At 44.4% G+C, this 15,027-nt stretch overlaps 1 protein-coding gene across 1 annotated transcript in view; it reads right to left on the bottom strand.

The window, feature by feature from the left end:
* Positions 1-443: 443 nt before the first annotated feature.
* ipo11 (importin 11) overlaps positions 444-15,027 on the bottom strand; it is a 145,135-nt gene continuing 130,551 nt past the window's right edge. The window contains exon 29 of the mRNA XM_049001391.1: positions 444-3,836. Coding sequence (XP_048857348.1) covers positions 3,672-3,836 — 165 coding nt within the window. The 3' untranslated portion in view covers positions 444-3,671. The remainder of the gene's footprint in view (positions 3,837-15,027) is intronic.

Here is a 15,027-nt window from a genome sequence, read left to right as displayed (position 1 = left end):
GAAGAGACGGATGTGAAGCAATCAAATGGCCAGTGAGAAACTGCCCCACAGGTGTGGCGACGGCCCCTGACACCGTAATAGAGTGCGATTGCCGCTTATTTGTCTCCCGAGCAGTGATTAACCCTCGCGTACTTCTGCAATGGCACACCAAGCAGCCCTCAAGAAGAGATACAATTACCCCCTCTGTGCGAGAGGTCAAGGTTCCTCAGGGGTAATTTATACATCACCCTCACCCTCGTTTAATTTCCGTCAGTCAAGATTAACCCAAACAGCTTCTGCAAAGAAGGAACTGGTATCAGCTGCCAGGAATGTACTCGTGTACCAATGCTATTGCTCTTCTAAGCAGAATCTGTAGCCAGAAGCAACTAGTAACTTGGAATTTGTTTTTTTTCCTTGGGGGGGGGGGGGGGGGGTTATGACAGTTCCAGAAGCAGAGTATAATTTTATGGCCCATTTGTGATTGATGATTACAGCCCCGTGTTTCAGAAATGTTTATTCGGCTAAAAGAGAGATTGGCATGCAGGTGGGGTGACTGACAAACACCGGGGACATAAGCCGTCGCAGATGACAGCTTCGGTGAGTTACGTAACCGTACGATTACGCCATGTTTGCTGCATTATGCAACGGCGGACAGGAATGCCCAGAGCTAACCCAGAGGTAACAGAACGCCACCGTACAGATGTGAAAAAGTTTCGCTTCAAATTTAAATCAGAAATGTCACGGTTAACAAAAGATGCTACATTACCGGTGTCAAACTTTTACGCAACTGTTCAGCAAAGTGGTCCGCCACAGAAATGCCGGCGAAACATGCCCCAAAAGCAAACTCCCCGGTGTGCATTAGATATAGAGCTAGAGCGAGACACGTCTGCATGAGTGACACGGAGAGAGTGACAGGATCCTTCGTGTTGTCAGCAGACCCCGCTAATGGATTCTCACTTTGGGCAGGTCAGCAGACTCAAGCCCAGGGCAAGAGAGCAGAGGCAGCACCCAAGTCTTAATAAATGGGTGTCCAATTACGGTCAGTGTGATCCAGACTCTGTACAAAAAGGCACAGTGTGTTATGCACTATTCACCATGGACAGAACACATTAACCCTTCATGAGTGCGAGAGAAAACAGCACATCCAAGCCAAGAGCACCTCAATATGAATATGAATTGTTCTTGTAGAAAATGCAGCTTTGCTTTTTAACGGTTAATATATAAACTTGCCCCCTTTCACTAATTTGTTGAAATAGGAAAAATAGCCCAGCTCTGCAAAAATGTCCTTTTCTCTTATTACAGGAGCAGTATGGATCCCAGGCGTTGCTATGCCAACCAATATACCTGAAGAGGGAATGATGGGTATTTATACCTCCTTAGTGTTTGGGAGTCAGGGCTTGACTCTGAGTCCAGGGTGGTTAAGAGGTTTATTGGAAGCTAATTATCTTACTGTGCCAGCGGCAGCTACAAGTGACTCTGGGGATGAGAGACCACAAACTCCCAGGGCAGTGGGTTTGAATTCCACCCACCCCCATAGGTAGGATTTCTTTTGGGCACTTTGGTTCCCCGCTGCATGCGGCAGAACTGCGATCAGGCTAATTGGCATCTCTGAACCTCCTGTGGTACCTGACCTTTGACCCTGACCAAGATAAGTGGCTGAGAAAGAAAAGGTCAGTTTGCATGTCTCCAGCACCCGCGAGCTCCGTTCTAAATTCACAGGCAGAAATATATTTTGACTGTAAGTTAGAGATAAATAATACCATATTATATGCAAAGACATATTTCATATCTCATTTGGGAAAACGATGAAAGAAAAAAAAAATAGCACAAAGCAAGAAAATACGTCATTCTGCTAAACCCCTGCTTGATACTTATCTGCCGTTTCACATCTGGCCAGCCATTCCTCCATCTTCCAGCTGCACGTCCATAGCAGGACTGGGAGTTAACCATGGCCTGACAGGGCAAAAGGCAGAATGCACCCTGTATGGGACACCAGTCCATTGCACTCCAACCTTCAACAGCTAACAAAGAGACAGCATGCAACTCCACACAGACAAAAGGGGGCAGAGTGGAGCGTGGAGCTGTGGGAGTGAGAGCACTACCGACTGAGGCACTGCTGTCTATCTGTTCCTTTTGTCACTTACGAAATATCAAAACGATCTGAGAATAAATGGTCTCATCTTATTTCAAATTTTTTTATGCTCAAGTCTGTGAAATTAAGTTACATGCTATGTGAACGCATACCATCCCTTGATGAATCGTACGAATTTGACATTTAAGTCAGCGCTAATACATTTTCATAGAGTAAATCTGTATTAATTTTTACAGTACCAATGGGATTGTCTAGCTTTATATCTGCCCTGTGAGTTAGATAAAAGTAGATTAACTTTCTCACTACTTGCGTTACCGTCACTAAGCCCTAATGATTTCTGCACAAGCCTTCCACAAATATCGGAGATTCGCATTCATGAAATAACGCGAAAATGCTTTTGGCAGTTCAGACACGGTCTGCATTTTATTGGTGCTGACTTACTGAAAAATGTGAAAGGACCCCTTTTTATAACCTAAATGGCTACAAAGTATACAATGCTACAGGATTTAAAATGTCAAAGTCAGTTCCGCGAACAAGCAAATCTTCAATGTAAAAAAAAAAAGAGTAAATGAAATTTGCGTGGGTAAAGTAAGACTGATAGTGTAAGGCCGTATTATTTATTTATTTTATGCTACTTAGCTCAGTCACAGTGGCTATTTAGCTAGTGCACGCTGATGCTCTCCACAAAGCCCCGGGCGCACGGTAGTGTGTGTCTCTCTCACAAAGGTAAACCAACAAAAACCAGTCATTCCTCTCCATGGTTGAAAGGAGAGGAAAACCTGGAATTCTATCTGTCCTTACAGGACTGTCATATAGAAAACAGTGTACTGTACCATTCACTTATTTTTTGGTTTCCATAGTGCTCTTGATTGTCACGCACCACGTGACTGGGGGTGGGGGGCGGTTGGGGGTGCGTAAGCTAAGCAGCAGCAGCGGGTTGTTAATAAAAGCACGGGGGATCACGCCTAAGCACACGCACATGTGGTGTCATCGTTAGAATTCTACAAAGTGTGTCTCACATCCACTGTCAAGTGAGCAAAAAATATATCTATGTACGTGTGTTTGTAAATGCCAGCAAGCCCTCCAATTCATTTCAGTAGTCATGTCTTCACCTTCGCAGGGGGGTGGAGGGGCGCGGGGGGGGGAACCTGTCATGGAGAATATTCTTCATATTTCACATAAATACAAAATTACATTTCTGGATTTCTATTAAGAATAAATCTGTAAACACTGTTCAGGTCTCTCCGTCAATAAATCAAAAATTAAAAAAAAAAAAAATTAAAATAACGAAAAATCCCGTAGTTCTGGCTTCCCAATACAAAAACTCCAAAGGGCCTGCCATCGTGCCCACTTCGACCCCCTTTTGGGAAATGGTGCCCTACCCAGGTCCTCCCCCGTGGTAAAAAAAAATAAAAATAATAATAATGGAGCAGCAAAAGTTACAAGTTAATCAATCAGGAGCTGTGGCAGCGTTCCGGCCATACGGCACTGGTGCGGCTTCCTCTCGGCGGCGGCAGTGATGGTGATGTCGGTGGCTGTGATTCCGGGGGCGGTATAGGGGCGAGCTATTCTCAGCATCCTGTCTGCAAGCCGAGGCCACTCAGAGCCCCTTGAGGAACTCCTGAAGCTGCCGGACGATCTCCGTGTCCACAGTCTCCATCAGCGCCTGGAAACCTGGATCCCCCATCAGTAGCTGCTGGGCCTTCAGCTTCTCATAGGCGCACTGCTGGAGGGACACGCTGTGCACGGGGTCTGACAGGGCCAGCTGGGGGGGGCACAAAGGGAGCAAGAACAGTCAGCACAGCCAGGAACCCTCCTCGTTTTCGATGGGGGTTTTAACTCACCACCACACACAATATTACGCATATGATCTATATTTGCCAAATGGATCTTTTCACATAACCCATCTTGCTATCCATTAAGACATACACATATATAAAGGGGGTAAAGCCTGAGAGTGAGGTGAAAGGTCAGCCATTAGTTCAGTACCCCAGGGGGTGAAGTGACTCTCCCATCCGCCTGGCAGAGTTGTGACTATTCTGCTGAGGACAGGATCTTGAACCAGCCAACTCCTGATCACTGGTGCAGAGTCCTAACCCCCTGAGCCACACATCTACCCCCCGAGGAGAACGAAAGACCTGGGAGGCAATACTCAAGCTGCCAGTGGAAATATGCTCTCAGCCACCTTAATTAACTTGCCTTATGGAGTTCAGGTGGCTTCACGCACTGTCTGGGCTGCGTAGACAAAAGATAAATTTGTAGACAACGTGTTCGCTAACGACACAACAAACCGGCCCCTAATCCAGGCCATTTTCTGAGGTCAAAACTAAAAAGGGAAACTTGTTTCCAAAGCGATTCTCTTCTAACAGCACGATCGGAAAAGGGAGCCACTGGGAAGGAAGAGGCTTCATTAATTACACCCCGTTAATGAGACATTAAACTATGCTGACAATTAACCGAAGGCTCTGGCATGTAGATTGCAGTGCCAGTAGAGCCGTCTGTTTAGACCCATGACAACCTCAAGGGAACGGAGCCGTCGCTGATCGCAGGAGCAGCAGCGGCTGCCCGAACGTGGATTTCTTAGCTGTGGATGAAATGCTGGGAAGGACAAAGAAGTAAGGCTGCCTGGGAGTAATATGGAATGACAGGCCGCTTGCAGCAGAAAGAGTTCGGCTTTACCGGTTTCAAGCAGACACCCACACTCTGCAGAGCAGTCTGCTGGATTCTCATGTCTGATTCAGAGCTGTGTTGATAGCATTGTGATGTATGTAAGACAGCATGAAAGTGTCTGGATTAACTAGGCAGAGAAAAGTAAGATCGACGTGGAAAGTAAACCACAGACCTTAAAGCCATTTAGAAGGCTAGATAAGACCTCCAACGCTAAGATCATTAATACTGGACTTAAGATTAAGATCTGATTAAAAGGCCATTTTCACAATTCCATTATTCTCTGCATTATGAGAATTTTCAATGTGTTTTTAATCTGAATCATTAGAATTACTTTCCTTATCATTTTCTAGAGTCAGTATACATACCTACACTTAATAATGCTAAGACCAATTATCACACAAGGCATCTAAAGAAGTTTTTAATTAATGCTGCAATGCTACAAGGAAGCCCTCCTACTTTGTGGGCCGATAATTACCACAGACCTCGACTACAACCCATGGTCAATTAGTAGTTTAAAAACCATCCCATGATTACACTAGAGATTTGCATCTTTTCATGAAGTTTTTGCTAGATTCTGAAGCATGCCATAACGGCTTGTGAGGCCTGAGGACACGAACAGTGCCCCACCTCTCCTGGGACTTAAGGATATCTCTGTAAATCTAGATGAAGGGGAAAGACATTTCTATGGAGGCAGTGAATCATGTTTAGAAAATCTGAAACCACAGAAGGCTATTAAATTCTAAACGTTATTTTGTGCACCAGAAATGGGAAGGACTGGGGTACAGCACAGTTTAAGTAGTTTGCAGCTACACAGCGGCCGAGCTTCAGAGGGAGATGAAAACCAGCTCAGCTGGCAGAGCACACAGACGGAATAACGGAATGGGACATTTTAAAATGAGGAACGCTCTTTCAGGATTGAGACAGACCTACTTCCTTCTCTCTAAATCTTCACACGTGAAGCACAAGGGAAAGAGAATTACGGCAATTTAGGCAAAAGATGCTAAAACACTTGAGCGTAAAAGAGTATCACTCTCCCAGGACTCAAAGTGAGATGTAGGTCAAAGGAACCACCACCAAGCAGCGTGCTACTGAGTCCTGAACATCAGGATAAATGAAGCATCGAGAATGTTCTGTAAAGTCAACCGGCAGCCAACGCGAAACATGCTGGAACCGGGAGTCTACACTGCCGCAACCAGCACAAAAGATTTCTCAAGTTATATTCACTCTGAGTTACTTTTTCTTAAAAAGACAACTAGCGTCACCGTCTGCAGTAGAAGTTTCAGGGTGGGGTGGACTTAGACTGTGTTGATCAGAAAATCTGCAAAAACAACCAACTCTCTGACTTGCATAATGCTGACTCAGTACAGAGTCATGGTGAACCTGGACTCTACCCCAGCATGCATTAGGCAAGGGGCAAGAACTTGCTCTCTGAGCAAACATGTTTACTGGGGCAAGAGCACATCGTAGGGGCAGCCATCTTCAGGAGTGTCAGCCTTGCCCTGCCTGAATGGTGACATCTGTCTGCTGGCACCGCACAGAATTATGCCCCGGACCTGCAGACACGCATCGTTAAGCCCAAAGACATGCTACCACGGAAAGACAGACTCTCAGCAATCTCTGTCCCTCTCTCCACCAGGGAGGAGGAAGTGGACACTCCCTTTGCCGCAGTTTGGAGCGAATTTAATGAACGCGAGTTGCGAGCTGTGCGACTTTGAACCAGCACCCAGCGTCCCCAGGGTCCTAGAGCCCACTCTTATCACACCCTTGCAGCAGCCAGTGGAGGGCACCATGAAACATGTGGATTTCTAAAGCCCATCAGGGAAAGACAGAAGATGAAACGGTGTCAGTCTCAGAAATCAGTCTAAGGAAATTACCATAAGCTGAATAAAAGAAAACGGTGAGAAAACATTAACAGAGACACTGGGGAGTATTGGAACACTTTGCACAACTCACACACACTCGCACAACAGGAAAACACTGTTAGCACAAACTTGAGATTCCATACTTTGATCTATGTAGCAAGAGCGCTCTAAGACAAATGCAGGTGGTTCTATGGGAATGCAGGCCTCCTGGGTCTTCACAGTAGCAGTAACTTGGAGATGCAGCGTTTCCTAGTTTGTTACCGAACACATTAGCATTCCTTTTCGTTACACGACGACAGTAGCATAAATAAGGTAACTTTCATTGAATACATTTCAAAAGCTCAAGCTGACAAACCCTTCTCAAACTAATTATATACACATGGGTAAATAGCTGCAAATATTCACATAATTAAAAATTAGGAGAGTAATATTTCTCCTTCATTTGGAGAAAATGCATGAATGTGAAAGCTGAGATTGATTCCAGCAATCATTATTCCTGCTTGGGAGTGGAACAGCTTATTCATGAGTTCAACGGATATATTCAGTCAGGGATACAGCTCATCATTTACAGGGATTAGAATTGTTCAATAACAAGGGGAAAAACAGCATTCGGAAAACAAAGCCTCTGTTTTCAGGATGGTGGGAGGGCGGCACATAGGTGGAGGCTGTGGCGGGGGGTGAAACGGACGCGCAGGTGCAGCTATGATGTTCAGCGAGAATGTTGGGATCTCTACGCTGCGGAGAAAAGTGATGGACAGGTTTTAGATAAATGGGGCGATGAGTGCCTCTGTGGCCCCGGTGCCTGAGATTGGAAGGTTGCTGGTTCAAATCCCATAGTGGGAGAATAGTGGCATTGGTGTTGGACCCTTGAGCAAGGCCTTTAAGCCCAAAAAATGCCCCAGAGGGGCAGGGCAAGTGGCTGCCCCTGCGCTCAGAACCAGCTTTGTTCGAATCTGAATTTGTATCTGTCTCAAAGGAGAGTAAGAATTCGAAATGCCAAAGCATAATAATAATAATAATAATAATAATAATAAATAATTTTATGTACCTTTATTCATGCTTGTATTAATGGCAAATAATTTAAAGAGACACCACCCTACAGAGCGGCATTTTCTCAATAACTCAGAGAGGCCCCTGAGGTTGACTGGCACGTGCAAACATGCTCAGAGGACATCCGTACGCAAAGCGACCAATTCAACCACTCGTCCTCCTCTCACCAGTCACCAGTGTTTTCATGAGCTTATTCCTGCTCCGTTATTTGCACCATCATACACAGAAAGAGAGACTGACAGTGACTAATGTTCCGAAGCCTCGTGGCGTTTCAGCACTGAGCACGAATGGGAGACGGGCCCATCTGTGCGTCGACTGCGGCGAGAACGATCCTAGTGGGGCAGCTCCTCGCCTTGCTGGCTGACAAACCCCACCTTTCTGAAGGTCTGGGGCGAGAGGATTGCCTCCCTAGCCCCCACCACCCATGACTAAGAAGGAAATAGTATTCAAAATGGCAGTCATGGGCCCATGAGCCAGGTGGACAACAGTGATCTGTCCTGTAGCCACTAACACAAGCAGACAGAGGAAAGGATCCCAAAGCCAATGCGTCCAGGAGGTTCAGTGGCAGCCATGCTGTGATACATCCCATAATGCTGGCAGGGCACTAAACCCCCAGTGTAAGTTTAAACGCGATAATTTTCCTGACAATGAAGCTGCATAAATTGTGATGCTCTGATTAGCATTTCGGGGGGGTAGGTGAAGTGATCCGAGCGGAGAGACGAGCCGCATCGGCGGGACAGCTGTGCTCCTGAACGCAGGGCCTGCCCCCCCCCCCCCCTCGGCAAATGCATGGGACAGTTTGAGAGCAGGACCAGCATTTTGTTCTGCTAATCCTCAAGTATAGCTTATGTCCATATAAAAAATACTCATAAATGAGTACTTTTGGGACTTGGGGTTTAATGACATTAGAAGAAGCTCAGATGCATACAGAGATGACATTTACCCAAAATCCCTGCTCCGAGTAAAACATCTAGCTGAGCAAATTACTTAAAGTGTTAAAATATTTCTTTGGAATTTACAGTGGCATAAACAAAACGCATGCTTTTCGGTTGCACCCGTTCAGAGGCAGGCTCAGAGTCAAAAGTGCTTTTTTTTTTTATAAAAAAAAAATAAAAAAAAAATAAATCAAATAATATTTTAAAAGTCATAGGTCTGGGGGAAGTAGAGGCAGCCTCCTGTCTGATGGGCCTTTCTCAATGCACCTGGCAGCACGATGGATTCCTGGGGTCACAGATGTCCCAATGGAAGGAGAGGGGGAAGCAAAGAGAAAAGTTCCTCCTTCATGCTGTGACTCCACTCTGGTGATCAAAGGGGCCGAGAGCAGATCAATGGAGCGAGACCTCTTTCAGGTTGGGCAGAGGTGAACAGACACCTGGACGATCCTTCACTGGGATGTCCTGCATGAGATCCCCGGAGACGTCGCATAAAACAGCAGTGGAGCATGCGGCCGCGCGGAGTAATAAAAGTTGAAGCTGCCAGACATATTACATTTCTTGTCTCTGCAGCTGGCATTTGTCATAGTTACTCAGCGATCAAACGGGGATGAACCGCCGCCATGGCGACAGCTGATGTAACGGTACTGGCTGTGGTGGTCAACCAATGGGGTGCTACCATTCAGTGGCTCATTTGTGTCTGATTACCTTCATGGGAGCAGTTAGACACAAGGCCAAAGAGACAAGATTGCAGTAGGGGAGTAACGGCAAACAAAATTCAGCGTTTGGCACAAATTTTGTTTTTTTGGGTTCACGGTTCGGTACAGCAGGAAAAAAAATTGTTCTGAAATTATTTATTATTAAAACTGCAAACACAACACACAATTAGTTGTAATCCAAAGGCAACTGAACATTATAAAAATAAATACAACAAAATAAAAATAAAAAAAAATTTTGAAACAAAATTTGAACTAAATGTTCTCTATAACTGAGTATGGACATATATCTGTACCGATAAAACACCCTATAGCTGTAATTGTTTTCTTTATCCAGATCTGAATTTCCTGGCAAAAGCATCTTAAATGCCACGTGGAGATAATCTTGCAGAAGCTGATTTTGTTTAGCTCCATTAAAAAAGGGATGATGTCGCGTCAAAGTTAGCACTTTGGATGTGTTTCCAGCAACATATCAGAGTTTGGTACAACAATGCTGACAGACATCACAGACAGTCTTGGTCTAATCAACTGCTTCTCTCCAGTGCTGCTGTAATTATAGGAGGAAAGTCAAAAGCTCCCAAACTGCTAATTATGACTGACTGTAACTAGTTTTAGCAATAATCAACTTTTTGCTATAATAATCAACACAATTGGTATAACGTTTTGAGATCTACTTGTGAACTGACTTTCCGAATGTGCCAATGAATGTACTCATTCTTCTCATTGTGCATACTGAATGATGTGCTGAACGCAGGTCCGATCATAACCCATGGACTGGCAGGTCGGTGCTCCATCAAAAGTTGGAACCTTAGGCAGCTCTATATGTTCCTATTGAACTGAAAATTTACAATCAACTGTGCTTTTTACTTTTTAAAATGAAACAAACTATCAAAAAATATTCCAGTCAAAACAGTGTTTCTGACTTATTAACATGAGACAAACTAAACGGCTGCAGTAAGCAACCCTGAAAACATCAGATGAGGCCCCTAAGGAGTTTTCTGATGCACTTCAACTTTATTCATGATGTATAGAACTAGAATAGAGTTAATTTATTCATTCCGCCTCCATTCCATTTTTCCAACTGAAGACTGGAGTGATCTTGTTAACAAGCTTATACAAATGTGAAAACTTGAAAGTCTTTATTAGATGAGTGTTGATTTACGACTGCGGAGATACATGTGTCTCACGTCTCCCAGCAGGGCCATGTGATCAAAGCAAGGACACGGTGGCTGGTAAGCACTGAACCATGAACAGTACGGAGAAAACCACACCGGAAAATATCATGCAGTCAGTTCAGAGGTATGAAAAGCATCTCTTGAGGACGGGCAGGTGAAAAGCAGCAGAGAAGAAAGGGCACTGCTCAAAGGAGCTACCGAGAGGCCGACGGCAGGAAGCAGAAAGGCTAACGGAACAGGGTGGAGGGAATGATCGACACCAGCTTGGGTGGCCCATAAATCAGGCCTGTGTGGGGGATTAACAGGCGCAAAGTCTGTGCATTATGTATGAGCAAGTAAATAAACTCGCAATTTAATGACAGGGCTAGTCAAAGCCTACACTTGGATCCAAACTAGGAATCCGTGAGAAGACCATCAATCAAAGAAGCACGTTTTGCAGTACTGAAATGTGCAAAGTAACGTACTGTTTCTACCTTGTACTGGACTGCGAGGCAAAAACTTACTAAAGTAGAACCATTCAGTTACCTTTTATTCTGCAACATAACCCTCAAAAGTACCAAAAATGGCATGTAGAAGGGAGAAAAAAGTAATGTGTCAGAATCTAAGGGCGCTTTTCCACCGGACAAAGTATGGTACTTTCGGTACTTTCGCTTTTCCATTGACTTCCAGTTGAGCACCAGTACCGAAAGTGCCAAACCAGCTGGGGTACTTCTTTGGTACTTGGGTACTTTGTAGTGGGACTGGCAAACGCATTTGCTGTCGATTGGTTATGCAAATAGCAACAGAAACAAAAATATAAACAAAGTAAAATGAAAAAATGAACAAATGAGGAAACACGGGCTTTAAATCGCCATATGGTCGGATGAACAGATCCAGCGGGATTTGGATGGCACGACTCGAAATAAAAAAGTATTTGCCGTAATAGCCAGCCGCTTGGAAGAAATGGGGCAGACGCGAAACACCGAACAATGCCGCTTGAAAATAAAAAAAAGCAGGACTACAGGAAAGTGAAGGATCATAACATGTTTGAATTCAGCGAAAGAAATACAGCACCGCGCTTTGTGATGATGTCAGTCAGGGGCGGTCACTGATGATGTCATTTGGCGCCGGTACCAGTTTTTACGGCAGTGGAAAACCGACACAAAATAAGTACCATACTTTTGGTACTTCATGCAAGTACCTGGTGCTGTCATATTTACAATTCAAGCTGACAGAGCAATTAAGGAAGTCATCACACCAGTTGCAGGCAGGAAAAAAAACTGCTGCATTTTTGAAGGAGGGTGCCTAATAGGGGATTTCTTAGTCAGAGAAACATTATTTTTAAGGTATTACTGACAGGGGCTTCAAATTAAGAGTGTTCTCAAAGATGACACCGAGATTATTGGATCTGACAGCGTGCCCAGCCATAAATAAAAGAAATGGGCAGTTTAAAAATATCTACTTTACGCACTAAAGCATTGTACATGAAGGACATTTAAAAAATCGATACAGCAATGGAGAGAGATCGTGGACAACAGCAGCAAGCTCTGATTGTTGATGGAGATGAACTCTTATTGGTTAATGAGATATGAAGAGGAAGACTGACACCAAAAAAACATGCAAAAATGTACAAATGTAGAAGTTAAAGTAGGGCAGGAGTGTTCAGTGCACAACAGTATTGACTGGTAAGCTACCTGCAACTTTAAGAAGTGCTATTTAAACGCGATTCAGTGCACAATAGAGGTCAAATCAGGCACCAGTGCATACTCCCCAACAGCGTGTTGACACACCCACCACAAACCAAAACACCACGGTATCCCCTGACCCCCCAAACCGACATGCTCGCCAGGCCCACCCTACGGACACGGCCGTCTATCTGCTGCAGCCAGGTGTAATGTGGGCGTCCCCTTGGCCTGGTCCAGCTGCTCAGTTCCTCAGCATTGAGGATCCTGTGAGCCGGATCACCCTCAGGGAAATGTGCCACAAGGGCGTAGTACCGTTACTGACCAGCGGTACCCAAGAATTTTCCAAAGAAACACAGTACCAAACGACTCAAGTCTTCATCTCACGTCACTGGGCAGCGTACATGCCTTACAGGGAGCACCAGGACTCAAGACTTGGACCTACGTCCTCATACAAAGATATCAGGAGTGCCACAGACCCCTTTCCAGGGACCTAATGATCCCCCATGCTCACCAAATCCATCTACTGACTTCATAGGAAGAGACACTAGAGACAGTCACCAGAGACGTCGCCGTCATGCACAATAAACTTTATTAAAATGACTCACCCATAATATTTGTTCTAGGACAGCAAAACAGAAGAGACATTAATGCTATAATAGAGAAGTGGTTCTACTAAACATAGAGTGAACCAACATCAGCATCATCACTCAACGCCAATGGCTGTGACCCACACTGCTTTGCGATGTGGCCCACAGTTGAGTCAAAATCACATTAGGTGAATTCCGCTCTAGAAAACCGAACTGCCAGGCATTCATGAAATCCACATTCTCCGATGGCGCTCATGAGATCCTCAAACAGTGCATGTAGCAGAATGCATGTTGCATGTCTGCACATAACAGAGTCTTTATCACCTCCAGGTAAAGGCTGCTAATTCTCTCTGGCGCAATCTCAGCACGTTAAGCATCAAACTACCGGTACAATTGTTGCTATAGTGCAACCCACAGGAAAACTGAATTAATATAAGTGATTACAGCACGAGAGCAGGGATAACTGATTGAAAAGGAAAAAGAATACGGAATGAAACAAAATGGAAAAGGACTGGTCAGACGTTATCAGAACAGTAGATAGCACATTCAAGCCCAAATATTCTTCCATACATACAGCTTCAAACTGTATCCTGAATTTATTCAAGTTGAAGAACTTCAAACACACTGATAGGCAGTAGATGGGTAGGGAAGGGGGGGGGCTGCAGCAGTACTCCAGTAAAAGGGGACATGTCTAATGCTAAGGGTGACAGGTCTACCTGTGCAAATGATTCCCCCTTCAAAATACCTGTCCACAGACTGAGCCTTGATTCCCCGTCTGTGGTGGAGAATCAAGACAGCAGCATTATCTAACGCAAGGAAGCATCTGCATAATTTAAAAGAGATGCATGAAAGCCAAATGTATGGCTAACTGCCACATGGCGAGTTCACACTGCTACAGCTGGCGTGCATAACATTAGGTGCAATTAAAATCAATTTACATCACAGCCTAAGCAGGTAGTAAATTAAAGACAGTAGGGCACTGAGTATTATATTACACTGCACACTAAGTAAATCATCAACAAAGGGTCACTTATACAGCTGACAGTGGGTCATTATTCCAATATTCCATATTAAAATTATGCATTGAGAAGAAAGGTCCATGAAGTTACTGGTGCTGTATGGGGTCAGGGGGGTATGTAAACAAACAGAACACGGCTTTTTTTGTTGCGGGGGGGGCTGGGGGGGGGCATTTTTCTGTTAATTACACCCAGCCTCACAAAGGGCTCACACTCTCTGTAATTGCACATTAATATTAAAGTGGAGGATGTGAATATTAAAATCACTTATGATGGCGATGGCGAACTACAATAATCCGGGTGAGAGGCGGAAATATTCAAAGTAGGCGATGGTTTGCTGAGGTGGTCATTTTAATTATGACCTTAATCTTGAGCGGTGAATAACAGGTACTAAGAAATAAGATTAAATTAACATGGATGAGAGCATATATGCCAGATCGGTCTGACAGGAAAACCGGTATTCTGATTATACAAATCTCTAAAAAAATAAAAATAATAAAATAAATAATAATAATAATAATTTTTTTTTTTAAAAATGCATTCTTTGAAAGGGGCACCAATAGCCCTGTGCTAGGGGGCGGTGAACCTGGATTTCAAACAAATATGGAATATTTAGTCAATATTTGAACATCTGCCAGCAGAGGAAAGATGGTGGGAAACCAGCAAATAAACTGGGGTATCGCGGAGAGCACCAGTATGGGGCGTCGTTTACAGCCTCGTTGAGTATATATGCTAATCGCTTATTAAAGACATCAGAAAGGATGAATTTTGACATTTGCAAGACTGCTGCAAGATCATATGGAATTCAAAGGGAAAGGCAGCCAATCCCGGCCAGAGAGAAGCCAGAGTTAAGGTGAGTAGAGAAATTAACCCAAGCCGGGAAAACAATTAACCCAGGGAACTGTATCAAAGGAGTAAGTTGGCAGGAAAAGGCTTCCACAGTCTATGTGCTGAGAGACTGTTTGGCTCTCTTAAGTTCAGCAAGCAAAAAGGAGAAGAGGTTGGTCATGAGCTTGTTCAGATGAACAGCAACATAACACAAGGAGGAGGTTTCATTCAAACGGTGATTCTTTTAACATGTAAATATGTAATCTGGATAGAGATTTGTCAGAGTTCACCCTGAGATTGCAAAGCCAGATCATGGCAGATGCACGCAAATAAAACAGGGTCTGAATTTCACTGTTTAAGCAATGACACACCGACAAAAAAGATGGGGGTGGGGGGCGGTCAACAACAAGCCTTCGATCAAACCGTCCACGTGTCCCGACTGTGACAGAACGCCCA

The sequence above is a fragment of the Brienomyrus brachyistius genome, chromosome 2, assembly GCF_023856365.1.
Source record: "Brienomyrus brachyistius isolate T26 chromosome 2, BBRACH_0.4, whole genome shotgun sequence".
NCBI classification, from domain to species: Eukaryota; Metazoa; Chordata; class Actinopteri; order Osteoglossiformes; family Mormyridae; genus Brienomyrus; species Brienomyrus brachyistius.
The sequence above is the reverse complement of the archived record's forward strand: the minus strand, read 5'-3'. Positions and strand labels throughout refer to the sequence as shown.